Raw genomic sequence first — 21,543 nt, 5'->3', positions numbered from 1 at the left:
TCACTTAGCTGGTAACTTGAGTAGTAGCATACTTATAGGCTGTTATGGACATAGGTTGATAATGCCTCTCTCTTACCTGCACTACTACGGGATTACCCTGCCCCAGGAAGGGAGGTCGGCAACGGTGCAGAGCTGCTGGTTACTGGAGAGCCAATCACATTCTCATTTTCCACAGGGATAAGGAAGCCACATTCTCCAATGTTCATTTTATCAGTAATTCTGGTGATAAATTGGCCAAAATATGCCCAATTTTTACAGTATGTTTACGACTCCTTAGTTGGTTCAGTTTTCAAGAGGGAAGAGCAATCCTTTCTGTGGGGGTCTTTCACCCTCCAATGGGACAGGACACTCTTTCCCACAGGAAGCATTTTGAGTGACGTTGGAAGCTCACATGGGAGATGTTTAAAAATTAGCTGGTTTTTTTTTTTTAATCTATTTCACAGATACCAAGTAAAAATACTGTAAAAGACCTTTTAACTTGTAAGCCAATAACAATCTTCTTTGATGGATCATAAGACATAGTGGATGACTCAAAAGACAAGAGTTCAGTACCTTTCCTCTTGAAAATCTCTCACTGATGAGCTGTGGATTTTTATGACGCTTCCCACAAATACAACTCTAAATGTCTTCAACAACATGCTGAAGAGCTAAGGATTAAGGGTATACAGTCAGTAGTCATCTCCCAAATCACATGTTTGTGCTTCTAACCTCAGTTGGCTAGAAGAAGAAAACACACCACCAGACTGGGAGCTTTTTAAAATATAATTTAAAACTATTTTGTACCAGTACAATATATTAATTTTACAAATGTAAAATTTTATCAGCTGTTAAAGCATTTGCAAAACCACACATTCTACTTCAGCTTTATTGCACAATATCTATAAGAAAATATTAATTTTTAAATTAGAAAACATAAAAATGCTTTCAATATAGAAGAGACGATCTCATTTTAAAGACAATACTCTATAAGAATGTCTACCAAGAAAATAACAAACTTTCACAGGATACCAAGCTGGACAGATGCTTTGGCAGATCTGATACAAAGCACTGTTAAAACCAGTCCAAAATAACTTAATCCAAGCTGTATCATCATTCTTCATAGAAATCTAGACACCACTGAAGGTAGTTTCTTATACTTAAAAAAGATGAGGCATTTTTCCATGTGAGCATTCTGAATATCTCATTTGTATCAAAAACAACACTTTCAACTTAATAGCCATTTGCAGGGTTTTTCCCTTCACACAGACTATCACTGGCAATGGTTTTTAATGACTGTTACTGATCATTTTAATTTATTTATGCTGATAGAAAAATCAAGATAAATACACTTTTAAAATTCCATCCTTTACAAAAACGAGTTTATAAATTTGCATCATAAAAATTAGTGTCAAGACCACCAGGATGGCCTTCATTTCTATGGTTGTATATTAGTTGATTTTCCCAGACTTGGGATGGCAGAAGTCCCACTTTTCTTTGTAGTGTAATTAGGAAATAAATCGAAGACAGGTTAATAAGGTTGGTTGTATAATGGATTTTAGTGGGATATGACCTTAGACCTATATAGCAATATAGGTATTAAAATACTGACAGAAAACCTTGGTTGGAATTTAATTCACCACTGACAACAAACAATATCGGGAGATGAAAAATGAAAAATCCTCATGTATACTTTATAAATGGTGTTGTGTATACCAAATAAATAAATCCTTATTTTAGAAAAGGATTCACCATATTGATATATGTGTAAACTATAAACTTTTTTCCTATTAAAATATGTGGATTAAATCTTAAGTGTTTTCAAATTTACGCCTTTGTGGCCTGGGAAATTACCTTTTGGAACTTATGGCCTGCATAAGCAAAGTCAAACACTATATTAAACATTTATGTAGAGAAAACAATTATTAAAATAGTGGTTATGAACACACAAGTTTGTTGTAGGTAGACAGAATTATCAAAACTCCAGATGCTTATAAAATGTCGCATTATTTAAAATTTCCTCCTTAGAAATCAAAGCAGTTGCTTTTGTAGAGCTGCATTTTTCAGAACTGCTCAAAGCACCTCATTTAGATGAGTGTTTTAAAAATATATATGTGAAGTCTACAATGAGACTTCAAATGTATTTCACCTTTTATGGGTTTTTTAAAATCACGTATCCCTTCCTTAAAGTCCTTCAGAATAAAATAAAAATAAATTCTCACATTCCATTAGAAAAACATGGAAACATTCATGGTCTGAAATTTTCTAGAATCCCCCAAATCTTGAGACAATGTGCAATTTCCTCACATACAGGTTTTGAGGAAACCCCTGACCATTTATCTTGTAATAGTTGTCTAATGGACATGCCATAGAAAATTTACATTAATAGTACTAAATAGATTAAAATCTATTCCATAAAATAAAAATGTTCTATGTCAATTTATATACATATCTGAAAAGCTAAAAGGAGGTTTTTTGTTTGTTTTTCAAAAGTGCTAATTATTACAAGTCTCTTCGACATATTTTGTCCAATTCTTTGTACAACTAAACCACCTTGCATTAGGCACACTGCTTGATGAATCTCTAAGCAGCAGGGGGGGAACATCACTTGTCAATTAATCCAGCTTCCTTAATTTTACTGAAGAAGAATTTCTCCAGGATATTGGCACATTTGTAGTATTCACTCTCAGGGGGGTTGTATTCTTTGCAATTGGTAAAGACTCGTTGTAAGTCTGCCATGAATAATTTCTTAGATACGTAGTACCTATTCTTGAGGCGTTCACTCATGGTTTTCAGATCTGCACAGAGAAAAAACATATTAGCAATCTTTAAGTGTTAAACGCTAGCTGATGAAATTGAGACTGGGGAAAACATCTAGGTTGGCTAGTTTAAATTTTTATCATTCCAATGCTTTTGTTTAGAGAAATCCTTATGATAAAAGAAAACAGTTCACAAATCTTAAGATTCATTCTTTTGTTAGGGTTTCTTTTTCTTCTTTCTTATTGCTTTTTTTTTTTTTTTGTAAAATCACAGCTATTTTAACATTAAAGAGACCATTATTAGTCATCTAGTCCAACCCGCTATTCAGCACAAGGAAGCTAAGTAGATTAGCAAAGATAAGTATGATGAACTGACTGCTCTTAGCTATTCATTCAGAATTATACAAAGGGTTCCAGCTACATGGAGTAGAGCAGGTGGGGCGTTTGTATTGAGATATTTAATTACTTAAAACAATCAGGTTGAGTTTGCTTCACTAAATTCATGTTGTTTTGGTGTAAAGACAGAACTAAAATAGAGGAACTGATCATAAAGACATCTGCAAATACACCAGCAACCCTACACATAAAATGTTTCAAATGATTTTTTTTCATACTCTTATCAGTGAAATAAGGTCTATTCCCTAGAACAAGTAAGCTTTGTGACTATTATAAAAATATTTTCTCAATATGTCTACTTGCTCTAAGTGGTATTAGTTTAGAAGTGAGAACAGTACTTCATCTAAACAAAACTAGAATGGATTTCCTCAATCTGCACTCTCAGAATCAATTTTTTAAAATTTTATACAGATTAGAAGATTGTAATATTTGTCTTTATGGGTCTCCGGCTGTCCTAAAGTCTCATTCTGTCATTAAGAATTAACAATGGTATCATCTATACCTGGAGGAATAAGTTAAAATAGCTAAAGAAATACTTCTCACCATCAATACATCCAATTTTCCCTGTATTATTAAAATTTCCAGAAGAAAATTAGTTTACAATCAAATCTATTGGAAATTATCATTTAATATGAAAGCTTATGAGCAATATTACTAAACTGTGAATAAATTCATTTGCATCAAAATCTCAAATCCATGAAAAAACACAAAAGAAAAAAAACACAAAATATCTGCATCTGCAGATATGTGTTAACGTATCTCTACGTTCAGCTTTCCAGTTTCTCTTTCATCTCTGAATGGAACAGGGTGGAACAGAAAAACATCTAAGAGCGCTAAGATACACAAAGACTCAGAAAACTCCCCTGTAAATGTCTCGTGCAAGTGTGACTAAACAAATCAAGATGTTCTCTAAGTAAGAAAGAACAATGAAATTGTGCCCCTGTAGGTAAAATTAGATGTTTTCTTTCATTCTTTCTAATGAAATGCCTACCACTTAAGATATACTGGCCAATATATTTACTAATATTTTAGAAATTAGAGACATGTAAACAAAAGGGGGGAAAGAGAAAAGAAAAGCAAGGGGAAAAAGAATGAAAGCTGACACAAAAATGTTGGTCCAAATGCTTTTCAAACTTTTTTTTTGGAGGGCAAGGTTAAGAAGAGGTGGGGAGGGACTGGTACTGGGGTGTAGCAGGTGCCGGTTTGAGTCCCAGCTGCTCCACTTCTGATCCAGCTCTCTGCTATGGCCTGGGAAAGCAGTAGAAGATGGCTCAAGTGCTTGGGCCCCTGCACCCGTGTGGGAGACCTGGAGGAGGCTCCTGGCTCCTGGCTTTGGATCAGCGCAACTCCGGCCGTTGCAGCCAACTGGGAAATAAACCAGCAGATGGAAGACTCTTCTCTCTCTCTCTCTCTCTCTCTCTCTCTCTCTGCCTCTCCCTCTCTGTGTAACTCTGCCTTTCAAATAAATAAATCTCCCCCCCCCTGCAAAAAAAAGAGGTGGGGAGAACCTACAGTGTAACACAAAGCAAAAGAATTATAGATGTTGAATTTTTCTGAAAAATTATCATCTATTTTGAATACTTCCTTTCTATATTTCCTTTATATTTTAAAGCTATAGATAGTTTCTTTCTTCCTCTAGCCTTCTTAGAGTCTTTCAATAGACCAAATGGCAAGCGTAAAAAAGGTGACATGGGCCAAGCATTTACCCTAACAGCTGCAATGTCCACATCCCACCTTGGTGTACCTAAAATCAGATACCCAGCTTTTGTGCTCCTTACTCCAGCTCCCTGCTAATGCAGACGCTGCGAGGCAGTGTGATAGCCTAAGTGGTAGGATTCCTGCCACTCATATGGGAGACCTAGATTCACTTTCCAGCTCCCAGGCCGCTGGGCCCAAGGCTGTTGCAGGCATTTGGAGAGTGCACCGGTGAATGATACTTCCTCTGTCTTTCAAATAATTTTTAATGTTTTTAAAAAGAAGGTAACTAAGATTTGTGGTACCAAATACGGAGACACCAATTAAACTATTCTGTTTTCATTCTCCCTGGGAATTCTCAGTAAACAGCGATCCCTAGTAGCTAGGAAGTCATGCATGAACCACTCAGACAGTATCCTGTGTGTGACTCTCTATGTGAAGCAATTTCAATCCCATCCACATGAAAGAAAAATTTTTTAGAACATGGAGGAAAGAGATACAAATTTAAAAATCCAAGAAAGCAATAATGGGAAAAGGCAAAATTATTGATCTGTCTTGTCTTCAAAGACTACACATTATATTCAGCTCCTACAGTCATTCAAAAAAAATTTAATTTACTGCTCTACTAAAGAGTACCAGTGACTGCTTTAATTAATTCTGTTATAGCACTCACTTCAACCTATCACCATTCTTGCTCAAGGTAGTCGGTTTTTTCCCTAACAAACACTCAGCTATGCATACAAGTGGTATCTAATTAGAGAAGTCACACACTTTGAAGGCTAAACCAAGCAAGAAACTTGGAGAAAGCAGGCTGTGAGTAGGCTCTGACAGATGAGATCTGATAGCCCTACCACCCCAGGTCTTCAGAGTGACACAGAAAGACTGAAGGGGAATTTACTCTCTCAAACTCATCCAACTGCCTATGAGGGTTTCACAAAAGAAGCTGAAATGGTCCAAAGAAGGAAAATGCAAAAAATCATTAACTTAAGGTTAGGAATGGATAGGAAGAGTTTGGCCATCTTTTTCCACATAATGGAGACTATTAATTTCCAAGTCACATTTCCATTCAGAATTCTAGACTGAGTCAACTGTCTCTTTAGTTTTCTTACTCGAAATATATGGTAGCAAGGCTGAGAACAGAGGGAATGAATGGCATGTAGATATATGTCCACTTTAAAGAACTATAAGGGGTCTTTAAAAATTCATGCAAAGTACATATTATGAAAAAAGCCATTTCATAAATTAAAAAACGTTTGCACCAATATATAAAGTTTTCTTTTAATTCTATTTTCCATGAGCTTGCTGGAGTATTTTGTATAATATAACATTCTTGTGAAAATTAATTCCATGAGAACACCCATAAATAACTTCCAGTCGTAAGGAGCTAATGGATCCCTTTCATTCTTCTTTTCACATTTAACATCTGGAATAGATTATAAGTAAAAATGGGAAAGAAGACTGACTCTTTCCAAAAAATGGCCACGCAACTGATTAAAAAGAAAGTATTTCAGCTAGTTTTCATCTGTAAATTGCCAAGTTGGTTTACTTTGGGGGTTCTCATTGATTCAATTAATCATTCCCTTTAGTATGGTATAGGTATAATTCCACAATTTTAAAAAGAATTATTTGACAGGAAGAGTTACACACACATACACAGAGAGAGAGAGAGAGAGAGAGAGAGAGAGAAAAAGAGAGAGACAGGGAAAGACAGAGAGAAAGGTCTTCCATCCACTGGTTCACTCCCCAAATGGCCACAATGGCAGGGGGCTAGGTCAGGCCAAAGCCAGGAGCCTGGAACTCTATGAGGACTTCCATATGGGTGCAAGAGTCCAAGAATTTGGACCATCTTCCACTGCTTTCCCAGGCACATTAGCAGGGAGCTGAATCAGAAGTGCAGCAGCTGAGACTTGAACCAGTGCCCATATGGGATACTGGCTTTGCAGATGGTGGCTTAACCTGCTGTGCCACATCCCCAGTCCCATAATTCTACATTGTTGCAAGCATCCTGTTTGCTTTGGATGGGAGACAAAACTTAAAATAAAGATTGTATGTATAGTGATACTAACAGGATTAATCAAGAGCATGGAAAATCAACACTTGCATCAACTAGAATTCCTCCCTCTGAAACTACAGCAGCCCAGCAGCTTAATCTAACATCTCTCATATTACCAGAGAAAAGTCTTAAAAGGGATAATCATTTATGCCAGACTCAAAACATATCAAGAGGACAGCCTGATATTTTTTCATTTTGCAACAAACAGATATAAGCAAGGTTATGTCAAAATACCCAACTTCCATCTCTCACGCTATTTGTGGCTCACCACCTGGACTTTCTGTGTCTAGTGGTACTATGTGTAGGCTCTACAAGATGGCTGCAGAACATCTCTCATGAGCTCCATACCCCCACTTCTCCTTTGTTGTCCCATTCTGCTCTGACACCACTGCCCCTCCAATGGTCCATGAATCCCCCCACCCATCAGACACTTCCCATCCTGCATCGAAGGAATACAAACGAACCTCAGCAAACATTTGTCCCCCACACCACCACCCACGGAGTTTTAAATCTATCCTTAGAAAACATTAATGGCATTACCCATGGGAAACCTTATAACTTCATAATATCCCGGAGCTTCCGTTCTCTTCACCGGTTCCATGAAGGGCCAAGCGCTTTGATGGCTCTTGGGTAAAGAAAAAAGTAAGGTCTCTAATATGGAAATTCCATGTGGGAGATCATTTCAAAATGTTTGCAGGAGACAAACAAAGGGGACACGCACCTTCACCTGCTGAAGGATGCTCTTCAGCGTGCTGTAAAGCTGGTCAGGGTCTTTAGGCTCCTTACTTGAAAAGAGTAAACATGAGGGACAATTAGTTTTGTGCTCTCTTGCCAGCTGATTACTATTTAGTTTATTCTTATGCAAACCTAATGTTAGAACCGTTCTAAATTTTTTACAAAAAGTGAAACTCACTCAACATTAGATTAGTGATGACAAGGGGTTTGCCCTTTTTCTCTAAGTTGCTGAGAGGAAAAAAAAAAAATCACACACCCTCTGGCACATACTTACCTTTTCTCCTTTCCACTTGGTTTCCAGCCTGTCTCTCCTATACATCAACAAAATTAAACACGGAATGAGAACTGCTTTTAATCAAGAGAATAACATAGTTAATACATGTCAAAAACACAATAAATCAAAGCCATGCCTTAATAAAATTCTTTCTGAGGAAAGCGTGCAATTCCTTTTACAGCCAACAACACAAAACCTTACGATTCTGCTAATGCTGCCCCATGCGCTAGTGTTTTGTAAAGCAAGAACTGTAACTTTTCAGAGAAAGTCATAAAAAAACTCCAGTCCTGTCAGCATATGTATTTTTTTAAACTGTAAGTCAAATCTCTTTTTGCTTATCACCATGTGAAAGAGTTGGGTCAGAACAAACTCTCTTCTGGTTCTTTTTATTTGGCCAATGCCTTGCTTATGATGTGAGATGGTTTAGCCTAGCAGATAGAAAAACCAGCCTGAAGTCCAATAGATCTGGATTTGATTTTCTGCTCTCTCCTGAAAAGTTAATTTACTCTGAGTAAGTTACTTCACTTCTTGCCTCTCAATTTATAGAAAAAACTCTAAAAATTAGGTGATGTTGGCCGGCGCCATGGCTCACTAGGCTAATCCTCCGCCTGAGGCGCCGGCACCCCGGGTTCTAGTCCTGGTTGGGGCGTCGGATTCTGTCCTGGTTGCTCTTCTTCCAGTCCAGCTCTCTGCTGTGTCCTGGAAAGGCAGTGGAGAATGGCCCAAGCCCTTGGGCCCTGCACCTGCATGGGAGACCAAGAGGAAGCACTTGGCTCCTGGCTTCAGATCGGCACAGCACACCAGCCATAGCAGCCATTTGTGGGGTGAACCAACAGAAGGAAGACCTTTCTGTCTGTCTCTCTCACTGTCTAACTCTGCATGTCAAAAACAAAATTTAGGTGATGTTATTTATGCCTTCTGAGATAGCTGATGTATGTGAAAAAAAAAATAGGTGAGCATGCTTGACATAGGTAGCCATTATTGATATCATCGCTATTATGCTATTAATAGTGATAATAAAGGGAAGCAGAATTTCTGGGTTCTCCAATAAAAGGTCACATATAGGCATAATAGAATAAAATAATATACCTTGCCCAAATAATATCTTATATTTTCTGGAGAATTTTAGTTTCATTTTGTTTACATAATTAAATTTCCAGTATACCAGAAGAACATGAATTATACCAATACAATGCTGGGTGATCCTCAATAACTTAATCTATAAAAAGAGCTATAATGCACAGTTTAACCAAATACAACAAATCTCGAACATACAGACAGGAACCCTCCAGAAAATGCCTTTAACACAGGGAACTTGAAACAAATGATTACTCTATCACACTTGGCAAATAATCTTTTCTAGAAGTTTGGGGAAAACTAATCTAGCAAACCACAGACCTGCGTAGGTTGCAATCATGATGGCAATGAGACAGGTGCAAATTGAGATGCTTGAAGACTAGATTGCTTATAATTCTATTAGTGGCTATTTGCCATTTAACACTAACTCACACAGCCATTCTGTGTTATTTCAATTTTTCCCCTTGTAAAAGTAGAATTCCCTACCCTCAAGGTCACATGCAGATCGTGTCTTAATAAATGGTGTCTACTAACAGCTATAATATGGGGGCATCGAAGCTCTCCTTGGTTGGTCTGAATTGGGTGGCAGAGAAAAGACAAAAAGGAGAGCATTTTCTGCCTTCATGAAAGCTTAGAAATAACACAAATATCAGGTAGAGCAACAAGACTTCCCAAATTACTGCGGTCTGGAAATTGTTTCAAACACAACTCATGCATTACCAAAAGGCTTCACTTTTAAAAGAAGGTCTATACATACTAATTCCAGGAATGCTTTCTATAGGAATTTGTCGAACTCCATCTTTAAAACATGAAAGTCCGGGGTAAACTTTCCGAATCTGGGCCTGTTTTCTTTCTATCAGCTTTTTAATTATCTGTAAAGCACAAGAAGAACACAGGTTTTGTGAAAGAAATCTATGGACATAGCTCATGTCAGCTAATCTACATAAACATTTTCCCAGCAAAATAAAAATATTTTATGGGAGAAAAGAGTAAATGCTATTTAACAGGTAAGAAATGAAAACATTCTATTACACCAGGCCCATTTAATGACATTCACACAACTGCTCTAAATGACTTCTTGCTGACATCCAGAAAAGACACTGTGGAGAGAACATGCTGCCCCTAGGGCTCACTTGTCATCTTTAGCAAAAGAGCCAATTATTTTGCCCTGTTTCTCCGAGGAGCCTCTGCAAGAATTACAGGGAAGCAGCCCTAAGCATTGCTACCCAGTCAAGCGACAGAACCCCTTCCAATCCTGTATTGAGCATCTGTCCCTTTCAGATTAAAGGAGCAGGTGTATAAAGCCTCAGAAAGCACTGACAGCCTGCAACAGTCACAGCCCACTGTTATTTAAACCTTCCAAGCTATTCTGTCTGCATCAAAAAAGCAGCTCGAAGTGTTAAGACAGCACAACCAGGACACGGGGCACCAGGGCTAATCTGGGCATTTTGACAGATGTTTTGGTTTGTTGCGTAAATAATTCCTAATGTACTAGGGCAATTACTTATGAGGCAGTGCAGTTCCCTGCCCCCCTCCCTGACTCAAACACTTCAAAAATCTCCACCCTGAAATTAACCATATCATAACCAAATTTTGGAAAAGCAAAAACAAAACAGAAGTCATTAACCAAGTTCACAAAAATAAAAAATTCTAGCTCCTCGTTCCTTGATTTCAAACATACGCCTAGAACATACTGCAGCAGGAATAAATAATCCTAATAGTAAAACAAAGAATTTCATAAAATAAAAGGAACTAGTAAAAAAAAGTATATTCCTGGTAAATCTGTATCAGTGTTGTCCAATGAGTCACTCACATATAAAATTTTCTAGTAGACATGTTTAAAGCAAGAGTAAAAACAAAATTGGTGAAATTGATTTTAATAATGTATTTTACATAACCCATTATATAAAAATACCATTACAACACAGTCTAACAAGAAACAGAATGGGATATTTTACCTTTCACAGTATTCAAATGATTTTTACAAGTATCACTTATTCCAATTGCATTCCCTACCCCTACTCTAAGGAAGGAGGAACTGTTGAGGGTAGCAAATGAGTTCTATTTCCCAGCCCCTCAGAGCATATGAGAGCGTGTCAGTGGTAAGTGTCACTAGTGGAGATGGCCAGGAAACCAGTACAGTTGGACAGGAGAAGCAGAGAGTGGAGAGTTAAGCTTTACTTCATGAGTGATGACTCCAATGAAAGGAGGGGATACATAAGAGGCTGGTTCACCTGCAGTGGCTTCCTGGGGAATTTGTTTTGAGCTAGACAGCTTGGAATTGGAACCAACATGAGTAAAGTCCAACATAAGTCGATTTGTGGCACATGAATAGAAAGGACCATAAGTATGGGGATGATGGAAAAAACCAGTAGGGAAAGTAACGAGGCAATTAGCAGGTGGAATTGAGTGTGTGTGTGCATATGCACAGAAGGGGAAGAGGATGATTCTTAAATTTTCTTTTAAGATTTATTTACTTATTTGAAAGGTAGAGTTACAGAGGTGGTGAGGGAAGTACACAGAAAGAGAGAGAGAGATCTTCGATCTGCTGAGTTTCTCCCCAAATGGCTGCAATGGCCAGGGTGGGGCCAGAACAAAGTCAGGAACCAAGACTTGGGCCATACTCCGATGGCAGGAGCTCCTGGGTGCAGGAGCCTAAGGACCGGGCCATATGCCAAAGCTTTCCCAGGTGCGTTAGCAGAGAGCTGGATTGGTAGTGGAGCTGCCAGGACTCGAACTGGTATCCATAGGAGGCAGCCTCTTAACCTGCTACACCACACCAGCCCCCAATTCCTAGATTTTAAGTCACATGGGGGACTATAAAGGACTTATACTTGGAAGGGCCAAAGTAAGGATGTTGCGAAACAACGTGATTTTTTTCTAAGGGGACACAGTCAAACTTTGTGACATATTGCAGACATACTGGAGATCTGGATTAGGGCTGCTCAATCAGTAATGTACACAAATATCACAAAATCAAAAAAAAACCTCTGAAATCTGAAACACTTCTGGTCACAATCATTTCAGATAAGGGGAACTTGGCCTGCACATGAAACCAAATATACTATTATGATGACTTCAGATCTCTTTCACAAGAACTAGGTTAACAGCTCCAAACTGCCATCAACCATTCAAGGGTGTTTGTAAGAAAAGGCTGGAGGCAAAGACTGAGAGGGGGAGGGGGGTGAAGGGATCTGAGCAGAAGAGAAAAAACGAGGAGGAAGCATTGTCTTCCAAAAAGTTGACTGCTTTGTTAGCTATCTAAAATAGCTCTGAGCTCTGGCTTTCCCCTTGGGGATTGGGGATTGGGGATTGGGGGGGGGGGATGACACACCGTGTGCACTGTGAATTTTTCAGGCTGTGCCAAGAGAATCTCAGTTAACACGGTAGGGATGAGCTGGTGCCGCTGGGAGGAGGAATGAGGAAAGAGCAGCAGCTGACAGCACAGTGATGGCTTTAGTTGGCCAGCAGCCTCTAAGGCTGAACAAAGTGCTGCTGAATCCAGACCTACTCATTAAGCCCCACAGAGAACAATGGGGAAAGCCGGCTCCTCCAACGGAGACAAGGAGAGAGGGGAGCCTGCTGTGCTTTATTAACTCTATTTATTTGGAATTCTCTCTGAGGCTGACATCTTTGACCAAAAGGCAACAAAAGTTGTTTTTATTTTCTAATTTTAAAAGAAAGCTTTTTGCTCACTTCCATGGGAAGCGTTAAGCACAAATCCGTTTTAAGCAAAAGGCAAAGACTTAATGAGTAACTACTATTCACCAGATACCGTGTAAAGAGCTTCATGGCTAAGTCGGTAACACCTGACAAGCAACTGAGAACTGGGATTATGGTAGTTAATAGAAACCAGAAAACAAAGATGGGTTTAAGACAGACATCTTTAATTATTTGCTGGAGAAAAGTACACTAAAACAAATAACAGAAGTATCGAGTGAGATAGCTGTGGGATGACACAGATGCAAACTCCCAGTTTTCTGAAATCAAACACACTGGGTGGGAGGAAGATGACCCTGGGCTTCACACACAAAAGTCATTCATTTAATCAAACAGCCTCTGTGTACTCTCCAATTATGCTCTTTTTAGGGTAATTTTATTCTGCCTTAGAGAAATGTAAAATCTGTCAATCTTTCCTGTTACCACTTGTCTTTTCATACGCAGGAGTCACCCCATACCAGATAATAAATCACTTAAATATCTAGAAGTAGCAGCTTTCGGAATATACAAGGTGAAAAGAGAGATTAATGCACACTAAGATAAATGTCTATGTGAAATGATTAAGTGAAATTCATACAGATGGATCAAAGCAGTGCTCGGGAAGTTCAAAGGAGGAAGGCAGCAGTGCCTGAAATGGCTTGATCTACATGTGTGTTGAATGAAAGGAGTAGGTAACAGATGAAGACATCAAGCAAGACGGTTAAAGCATCAGTAATGGCCACTAGACTGGAGATGGAGGCAAAGAGCTGATCGGGAAGAAGCGAAAGTTAAAACATGCCGCTATATGTTACATTTTACACAAATTTCACAAGTGCTGAGTATCTTAGGAATGGTGACCTGGAGAGGAGACTATCCAGGAAGTCTTTAAAGAAGAAAGCTAGATAAACCAGAGCAAACAGATTATGATGTGCACTCAACAAATGCACAAATACCAAGGAATGCATCGCACCACCCCTAAGATGAGGCTGTAAGAAACATACATCCATCACTCGCTTACCTCTTTCTGCTTTTTAATGATCACAGAAAATTCTGTATATGGGATCCGAGGATTTAGCTCACATCCCATTAAAGTGGCTCCTTCATAATCCTTAATGTAGCCAACATATTTGGCTTTAGGTATTTTAATTTCTTTGGAGAAACCCTGCAAAGACAATAAATCCATTCATATGGACACTGTGCATCAAATATCTCCTGAGTGCTGCGTGCCAGGCATAGGCATCAAAACATGTTTCTTTCAAAGTCTCCTCCCACTAATCTGAAAAGATTAGCTTCACTCATGAAGTTCAAAAACATCAGAAATCAAACTATGCAAATAGAAAGCAAGACAACATAAAAGTGATACTAATAAAACAAATAATTTTTAAGGTTTAAAACAGGAACCAGTATTAAGTAAAGATTGGGTTTAACTTTGCATTCAACTACATAATAAATATGGAAAATGCAAATTTTCCCCCAAAAATGTATTATGGGAGTTACTCAGACTTTTTATTTTTTTTAATACATATTTACTTGAAAGGCAGAGGGAGAGAATGAGGGAGAGACAAAGAGAAAAAGATCTTCCATCTACTGGTTCACTCCCTAAATGTCCAAAATCATCAGGGCTGGGCCAGGCTGAAGCCAGGAACCCGAAACCCCAGGTCTCTCATACTAGGGTCATCCTCTGCTGTCTTCCCAGGCTCATTAGCAGAGAATTAGATTGGAAGCAGAGCAGCCAGGACTTGAACCAGCGCTCAGATATGGGATGCTGGCTTTCTAAGAGTCAGCTTGACCTGCTGCCTGGCCGTTGGAATTTACTCAGATTCTTAACAAGTCAGTAACATTTATGGACACTCTAAAACAAAAGATTGTCAAAAAATGTTGCAAGGGGTCAGGGCAGTGGGTAAAGCCACTGCCTGTGACCCCAGCATCTTATATGGGTGCCAGTTCAAGTCCCAGATGCTCCACTCCTAATCCAACTCCCTGCCAATGGCCTGGGAAAAGCAGTGCAAGATGGCCCAAGTATTTGGGCCCCTGCACACATATGGGAGACCCAGAAGAAGATCTGGCTCCTGGCTTTGGATCAGTCTAGCCCTGGCTATTGTGGCCATTTGGGGAGTGAGTGAACCAGCAGATGGAAGAGTTTTCTCTCTCTGTCTCTACCCCTCTCTCTCTCTCTCTCTCTAATCTACCTTTCAAATAAACAAATAAACGTTAAAAAATATATTGCAGCTAGAACCTTAATGCTGAAAAAATGAAACCTCTTCTCTGTAGGTAAAAGCTGTCATAATTTACGGCTGATTCAGTGACATTAATGCCTTGCAATATACTCATGAACATCCTTTAAGCTGAAACAACAGCGTACTTCAGGGCATGACACTGAAAAATTCAAATAATAATTTACAATATAAACAGAATTTTTCTTAAGGCATTTATTTCAGTTACTTGCAGAAAATTATTTGAACTTCAAAACTATCACTAGCAGTTTGTTTCCTACCTTACTTTCAGCAAAACCTTATTTTCCAAGTAATTATTGCCATCATCCTCAAAGAGGACTACAGACAAGTCACTTAAGAAGTTGTCAAATTTAAAAAAAAAAAAAGGAATCAGGCTTTGCAATGTAATTACAGTCTAGAAAGGCTGACAAACACAAACAAAAAAAGAAAAGAAAGTTGCAATCATAAACATAACAGTCATAAAGACATCCCAAAAAATGAGAAGAGGGGCCAGCACTGTGGCGCAGCAGGTTAAAGCCCCAGCCTGCAACACCAGCATCCCATATGGGGTGCCAGTTCGAGTCCCAACTGCTCCACTTCTGATCCAGAGTCCAGCTAATGTGCCTGGAAAAGCAGCAGAGGATGGTCCCAGTTTTTGGGTACCTGCACCCATGTGGGAGACCAGGAAGAAGCTCCTGGCTCCTAACTTCTGATTAGCTCAGCTCCTGCCATTGTGGCCATTTGGGAAGCACACCAGCAGATGGAAGACCTCTCTCTCTCTAACTCTTTCAAATAAACAAAATAAATCTTTAAAAAAAAAAAAAAAAGACTGAGAAGAAAACAAGGAGATTAATTTTCTGCCATCAGAAAATTTATTCAAGGAATAAAAAATTTATTTATTTTTATTTTATTTATTTTAGGAATATAATTAAAGAAGTCAATGAGCTTTATGTATAAAACCTTTAAAATTCTCTGGATTAAAAACCAATCCACAAGCAAATATGAATGAATATAAAAAGCTGATATCACTATACAAAAGCTGTTATAAATCAATATAAAAACATTTTAATAGAAAAAGGGACAAAATATAATAATGAACTGGCAATTCAAAAAAAGTAGAAATTCAGGGGCCAGAGCTGTTGAGTAGTAGGCTAAGCCTCCGCCTGCAGTGCCAGCATCCCATACAGGCGCCAGTTTGTGTCCCAGCTGCTCCTTTTCTGATCCAGCTCTCTGTTTATGGCCTGGAAATGCGGCGGAAGATGGCCAAGTGCTTAGGCCCCTGCACCCACATGGGAGACCTGAAGATGCTCCTGGCTCCCGGCTTCAGATCAGCCAAGCTCTAGCTGTTGCAGCCATTTGAGGAGTGAACCAGTAAATGGAAGACTTTTCTCTCTGTCTTTCCCTCTCTCTAACTGCCTCTCAAATAAAAAAAAATGAAATCTTAAAAAAAAAAAGGTAGAAATTCAAAGGGTCAATAAACATGGAAAAATAAACCAAATCTCACTATGATCAAATAAAGTCAAATACATAATTTGCTATTTGGAAAAGGGAGTAAAAATTATTTTTTTTTCAATTATCATGTCCTTTCCTGAGCTCCCTTATATTCTGCAGACAAGAATAGAAATTGTTCCCGTATTTGGCAATACATAACAAAAAAACTTAAAAGTTTGGAAATAACTCTACTTCTAGACATTCACTCTAAGCAAATAACCATTAGTGATGGTAAATCATATATACACACACATGCACACATGTATATTAACATACTAAAAACACAGACATCTAAAAATGTGGTATTGGGGAAATAAATTATTCTCTATATGAATCCCAGGATACCATAAAAATTATGTGTAAAAATGGCAAAAACATTAAATGAAAAGATCTGTAACTAAGTTATATACACAGTATGAGCCAATTTATATATATACATTTACAGATAAGAAAAAATATAAGAAATCTATATATCAAAAGGTTAACCAAGTGGCCAGTGCTGTGGCGAGGGGTAAAGTCGCTGCCTGCAGTGCCAGCATCCCATATGGGTGCCAGTTCAAATCCCAGCTGCTCCTCTTCTGATCTGGCTCTCTGCTATGGCCTGGGAAAGCCATAGAAGATGGCCCAAGTCCTTGGGCCTCTGCACCCGCGTGGGCGACCTGGAGTAAGATCCCAGCTCCTGGCTTTGAATTGGCACAGCTCTAGCTATTGTGACCAGCTGGGGAATAAACCAGCAGGTGGAAGACCCCTCTCTCTCTCTCTCTCTGCCTCTCCTTCTTAGTGTAACTCTGACTTTCAAGTAAATAAATAAATCTAAAAAAAATTTAAAAAAAGGTCAACTAAAATTTTTTGGATAATAAACTGCAACCAATTTTTCTGTTCTTTGTGCATTACATACTCCAAAATTTCTACAATAACTATAACTTTTGTCGTTAGAAAAATAAATGGAATTATAAGTCACTGTTAAAAATAACATGCAGCCAAAGAATATTCCTAAAAAGGCTAAGCTGAAAACTTCTGATAAGCAAGTACTAAGGTAGCAGCAAAGCTCCCAGACTGCTACGTGCTATGGAACCAGGATGGTCTGTGGCCCACTTTAACTTTCAAGACTTTCCTCAGCTGTTATACAGACAGGGTTGGCAGACACTGCGTTGTTTCTCTCATTCGTGGAGGACTCTACCAACCCAGGACTGGGAATACCATATTCTGATATGTCAAGATGCACTATTGTACTTCACTTTTACATGGCAATTAAGGAACAAATCACTATATATCAACTATACTCTCTAATCCAGTCTCAGGTTTATTTGTGGCATAGGATTTACAAAACAAATATGTCCTTCTCCTAAGTAGGAAACACTCGGGGGAAATATCTGTCGCATGAAGGCTCCCTGAGTGCATATTAAACAAAGGAAAGACAGAGCAGTGTTGCACAGTTAGAAACCTACCTGTTTCTTAAAGTATCCAATTGCATATTCATCTGCATATGTGAGAAAGTTCAGGATGTCATGTTTTATATGATATTCTTTCAAATGATTCATCAGATGTGTTCCATAGCCCTGTGTAGAAGTTAGCATACGGATAAATACATTAGGTTCTGGAGAAAAGAAATCCCTACAAATCCATCAGGAATGTCAGCAAACTTAAGAGTTTGTGATTATTATATATTTTACCAGCCAGGGTCATCCCTGAAGGAAATATAGTACTAACCACCTTTGTTGCATTTCTGAACTTTTAAAATGAACTACAAAAGCAAAAGATTCCAAGTTCTTAATCAGAGATAAGAATCAACATTTGAAAGTAGAAGCTTTTAGTTCTTGGAAAATAACACACCAAAGTTAGAAACTGCCAGTCTGTTCCTATAGATTACTTGCTGAACACTAATCTAGGAGTTTCTGGGTAAATGTTGATCATGAATTTCTTCTTATCTTTCAAGTACCTGTATACATAAGATGAAAAGAACTATGTAAATAAAAAGTGCTAATCCTCATAAGATTATTTACTAATCCACCTGTTTACAATGCGCCACAAATCAGCAAACCTCCTGAAGAATTGTATCATCACATAGGATATTCAGCTTAGTTTTATGAGACCTTTCTCAGCAAGGCCTGAGAAACCCAGAATCTCTGAGTCAGCTAGACAACTTCAGGAATTAACAAAAAGCAAAGAACAATGCTAAATAAATTAGTGATTGATAGATGAAAACAAAATGCAAGTCCCAGTTTTCTCAATGGCATGCATAGCTTAGAGAAAATTTATCAATTTAATATGATTATTTATAAGCCTCAGGAAAAAAAAAGTTAAATCTAAGCATCCAGATGTTACTATCTGCACATAGATGGTCTGTAATTTGTTGATGCATTTTTTCAAAAAAACTCAAAAGTACTCACAGGTATGATGTCATGGAATCATAGTACCTAAAGGGCACAATTTTTGGAACTCATTTAGTTCAACTCTCTATCCCATGTGAGGCTAGCAGTATTTTGTCAACTGTCACAAAAAGATCTGCTAGAATCTCTCTACTGTAGGGCAGTCACTTGATCCTAAGCTAGAACAATTCATTTTTGGGATCTGTATAGTTGAAAGTTCTTCCTAATATCTTCCCAAGATCTGACCTCTTGTTGTTTCTTTTTTTTTTTTTTTTTTTTTTTGGACAGGCAGAGTGGACAGTGAGAGTGTGCTTGGGCCCTGCAACCTGCATGGGAGACCAGGAGGAAGCACCTGGCTCCTGGCTTCGGATCAGTGCAGCACGCCGGCTGTAGCAGCCATTTGGGGGGGTGAACCGACGGAAGGAAGACCTTTCTTTCTGTCTCTCTCACTATCGAACTCTGCCTGTCAAAAAGAAAAAAAATCTTCAAGGAAAAAAATCTCATTATTAATAAGATATTTATTATATGTTGAAATGTTTGGGCAATTTGTTAAGGTGTAAAATAGGGGCCAGCACTGTGGCATAGCAGGTAAAGCTACCGCCTGCAGTGCCGGCATCCCATATAGGTGCTGGTTTGAGTCCCAGCTGCTCCACTTCCAATCCAGCTCTCTGCTATGGCCTGGGAAAGCATTAGAGGGTGGCCCAGCTCCTTGGGCCCCTGCACCTGCATGGGAGACCCGGGAGAGGCTCCTGGCTCCTGGTTTCGGATCAGTACAGCTCTGCCATAGCGGTTATCTGGGGAATGAACCAGCGGATGAAAGACCTCTCTCTCTCTGCCCTGCCTCTCAAATAAATACATTAATCTTTTTTTAAAAAGTAAAATTAGTTCCACCTATTTCTTTTTACTTTGTACCTACTAGATTTTCTTTTGGGGGGGGCGGGGGAGCAGAATGATGGATAGAGATAGATCGTCCATCTGCTGGTTCACTCCCCAAATGCCTGCAGCAGCCAGTGCTGGGTCAGGCCAAAGCCAGGAGTCCAGAACTCCATCTGAGTCTCCCACGTGGGAGTCTGGAACCCCAGTACTTGAGGCATTATTTGCTGCTCCCTGGTTGTGCACATGCAGGAAGCTGGATGAGAAGCAGAAGAGGCAGTACTCAATCTGATATGGGATGTGTTTTGAACCAAACACCTGCCCAGTATAAATTTTAAATTACATATATAACTTGCATTTGAGGCCTGCATTATATTTTTATTGCATAGTATTGTTGAAGAATGATATATCTGTACCTATAGCTGTGGGAAAAAGTCACAAGATAATTAAGTGAGTGAATGAAAGGAAATAGAAGAAGAAAAAGATGCTGAAGCTAGACTGTAAGACTTTTCATGAAATGGAAAATAAGGGTAGGAGACAGATACTAAGAAGAGTATTTCAAATTTTAAAACTGCTTCAAGATACCATAAACAATTTAAGATACAATAAATAAAAGATAAATGAAAAACTGAGATGTAGTTGCAACATTTTCACAAAGATTTAATATCATGAATACGTAAACATCTTCTATAGGATCAATTTTTAAAAAAAGAGAGAACCTAAGATAACCATCAAAGGATAGGCACAAGAAAAAATATATCCAGGAAATGTAAAAAATATGTTCAATCTCAATAGTAATCAGAGCACTACTGCGAGAAGAAATATTTCACCCAACCCTGCGAAAGCATCTTTGAGGGTAAAGGCACTCAGTTCCAGCAAAAATGGAGGAAATGACACTCTCTAAGAACATCAGTGAAAATGTAAATTGTTGGGCCTGAGAGGGAAATTGGAACTTTTTATTTTTTTAATTTAGACTGGGGGGCGGGAGGCCATTGTGGCACAGCAGATTAAGCCTCCACCACAATGCTGAAATATCATGTTGGAGCACCATGTGGCTGCTCTGCTTCTGATCCAGCTCCCTGCTAATGCACTCGGGAACACAACAGAAAATGCGCCCATGTGGGAGACCCAGGTGGAGAACCTGGCTCCAGGCTTCAGGTTGGCCCAGCTGCAGTCCTTGTAGCCATTTGGGTAATGAACAAACAGATATAAGATTTTCTCCCACCACCACATCTCTTTTTCTTTCTCTCTCTGGTTTCCTCTTTGCCACTCAGACTTTCAAATAAATAGATCATTTTTGTATCATGGCAATATATATGGAATAAATTTCATTATGTAAATAACAACACATCCACCTTTTAGGTACAGGTGCATTCCAGTTACAAACATGAATACAGAAGCACCTGGAAGGATGCACACCAACAGCAGCAGAGTGGCAGGGGCAAGGGTGAATAGGATTTTTACTTTATCTGTACGTGACTTCTGTAATTAGAAATTATTTTTAAAGAAAAAAATTTTAGCTGGAGGAAAGGAGAAAGTTGGTGAGCTGGAGAGAATTGCACATATAGGGAAAAGCAGTATCTAGAAATCAATAAGAAATATGTCTTCTGATGAAATTCAATTTAACAAAGATGTAGGATGACACAGGAGGTAGGGTTTTGTTGGTATGCACTATCTCATAAGGAGTTCATAGAACTATTATTTCTTTTCCTTATCCACAATCCAATTAATTTTATTTAAGAACAATGATAACTCTTTAATAAATAGCAGCTCAAAACTTGCATAAGATATTTTGCATTACTGGCTACTACTTTGTCACTTCTCCAAAGAAATTTTCCAGATTCCAACGTCCTTTCGAGTAGGGGCTATGACTTTTAACTTGAACTTCCTCTGCATTTAGCACTGTGACCGGCAGTAGTGGCAGCTTGAACAT

The 21,543-nt window shown here is 38.6% G+C and overlaps 1 protein-coding gene across 2 annotated transcripts in view; it reads right to left on the bottom strand.

The window, feature by feature from the left end:
* Nucleotides 1–744: 744 nt before the first annotated feature.
* Nucleotides 745–21,543, bottom strand: part of KAT2B (lysine acetyltransferase 2B) — a 124,548-nt gene continuing 103,749 nt past the window's right edge. The window contains exons 12-18 of one of the 2 annotated variants that reach the window (XR_016232845.1): nucleotides 17,817–17,927; nucleotides 13,683–13,826; nucleotides 9,723–9,837; nucleotides 7,889–7,925; nucleotides 7,601–7,660; nucleotides 7,420–7,504; nucleotides 745–2,774 (exon numbers count right to left, since the gene is read on the bottom strand). Coding sequence is in view for 1 of the 2 variants with exons in the window: in XM_051858848.3 (XP_051714808.2) it covers nucleotides 2,581–2,774; nucleotides 7,420–7,504; nucleotides 7,601–7,664; nucleotides 7,889–7,925; nucleotides 9,723–9,837; nucleotides 13,683–13,826; nucleotides 17,817–17,927 (750 nt within the window). In the remaining variant the exon portion in view is untranslated. Of the gene's footprint in view, nucleotides 2,775–7,419; nucleotides 7,505–7,600; nucleotides 7,665–7,888; nucleotides 7,926–9,722; nucleotides 9,838–13,682; nucleotides 13,827–17,816; nucleotides 17,928–21,543 lie in introns of both variants that reach the window. The other variant, XM_051858848.3, reaches the window with a different exon arrangement.

The sequence above is a fragment of the Oryctolagus cuniculus genome, chromosome 4 (assembly GCF_051225735.1).
Source record: "Oryctolagus cuniculus isolate XC-2025 breed Fujian yellow rabbit chromosome 4, ASM5122573v1, whole genome shotgun sequence".
NCBI lineage: Eukaryota > Metazoa > Chordata > Mammalia > Lagomorpha > Leporidae > Oryctolagus > Oryctolagus cuniculus.
The sequence above is the reverse complement of the archived record's forward strand: the minus strand, read 5'-3'. Positions and strand labels throughout refer to the sequence as shown.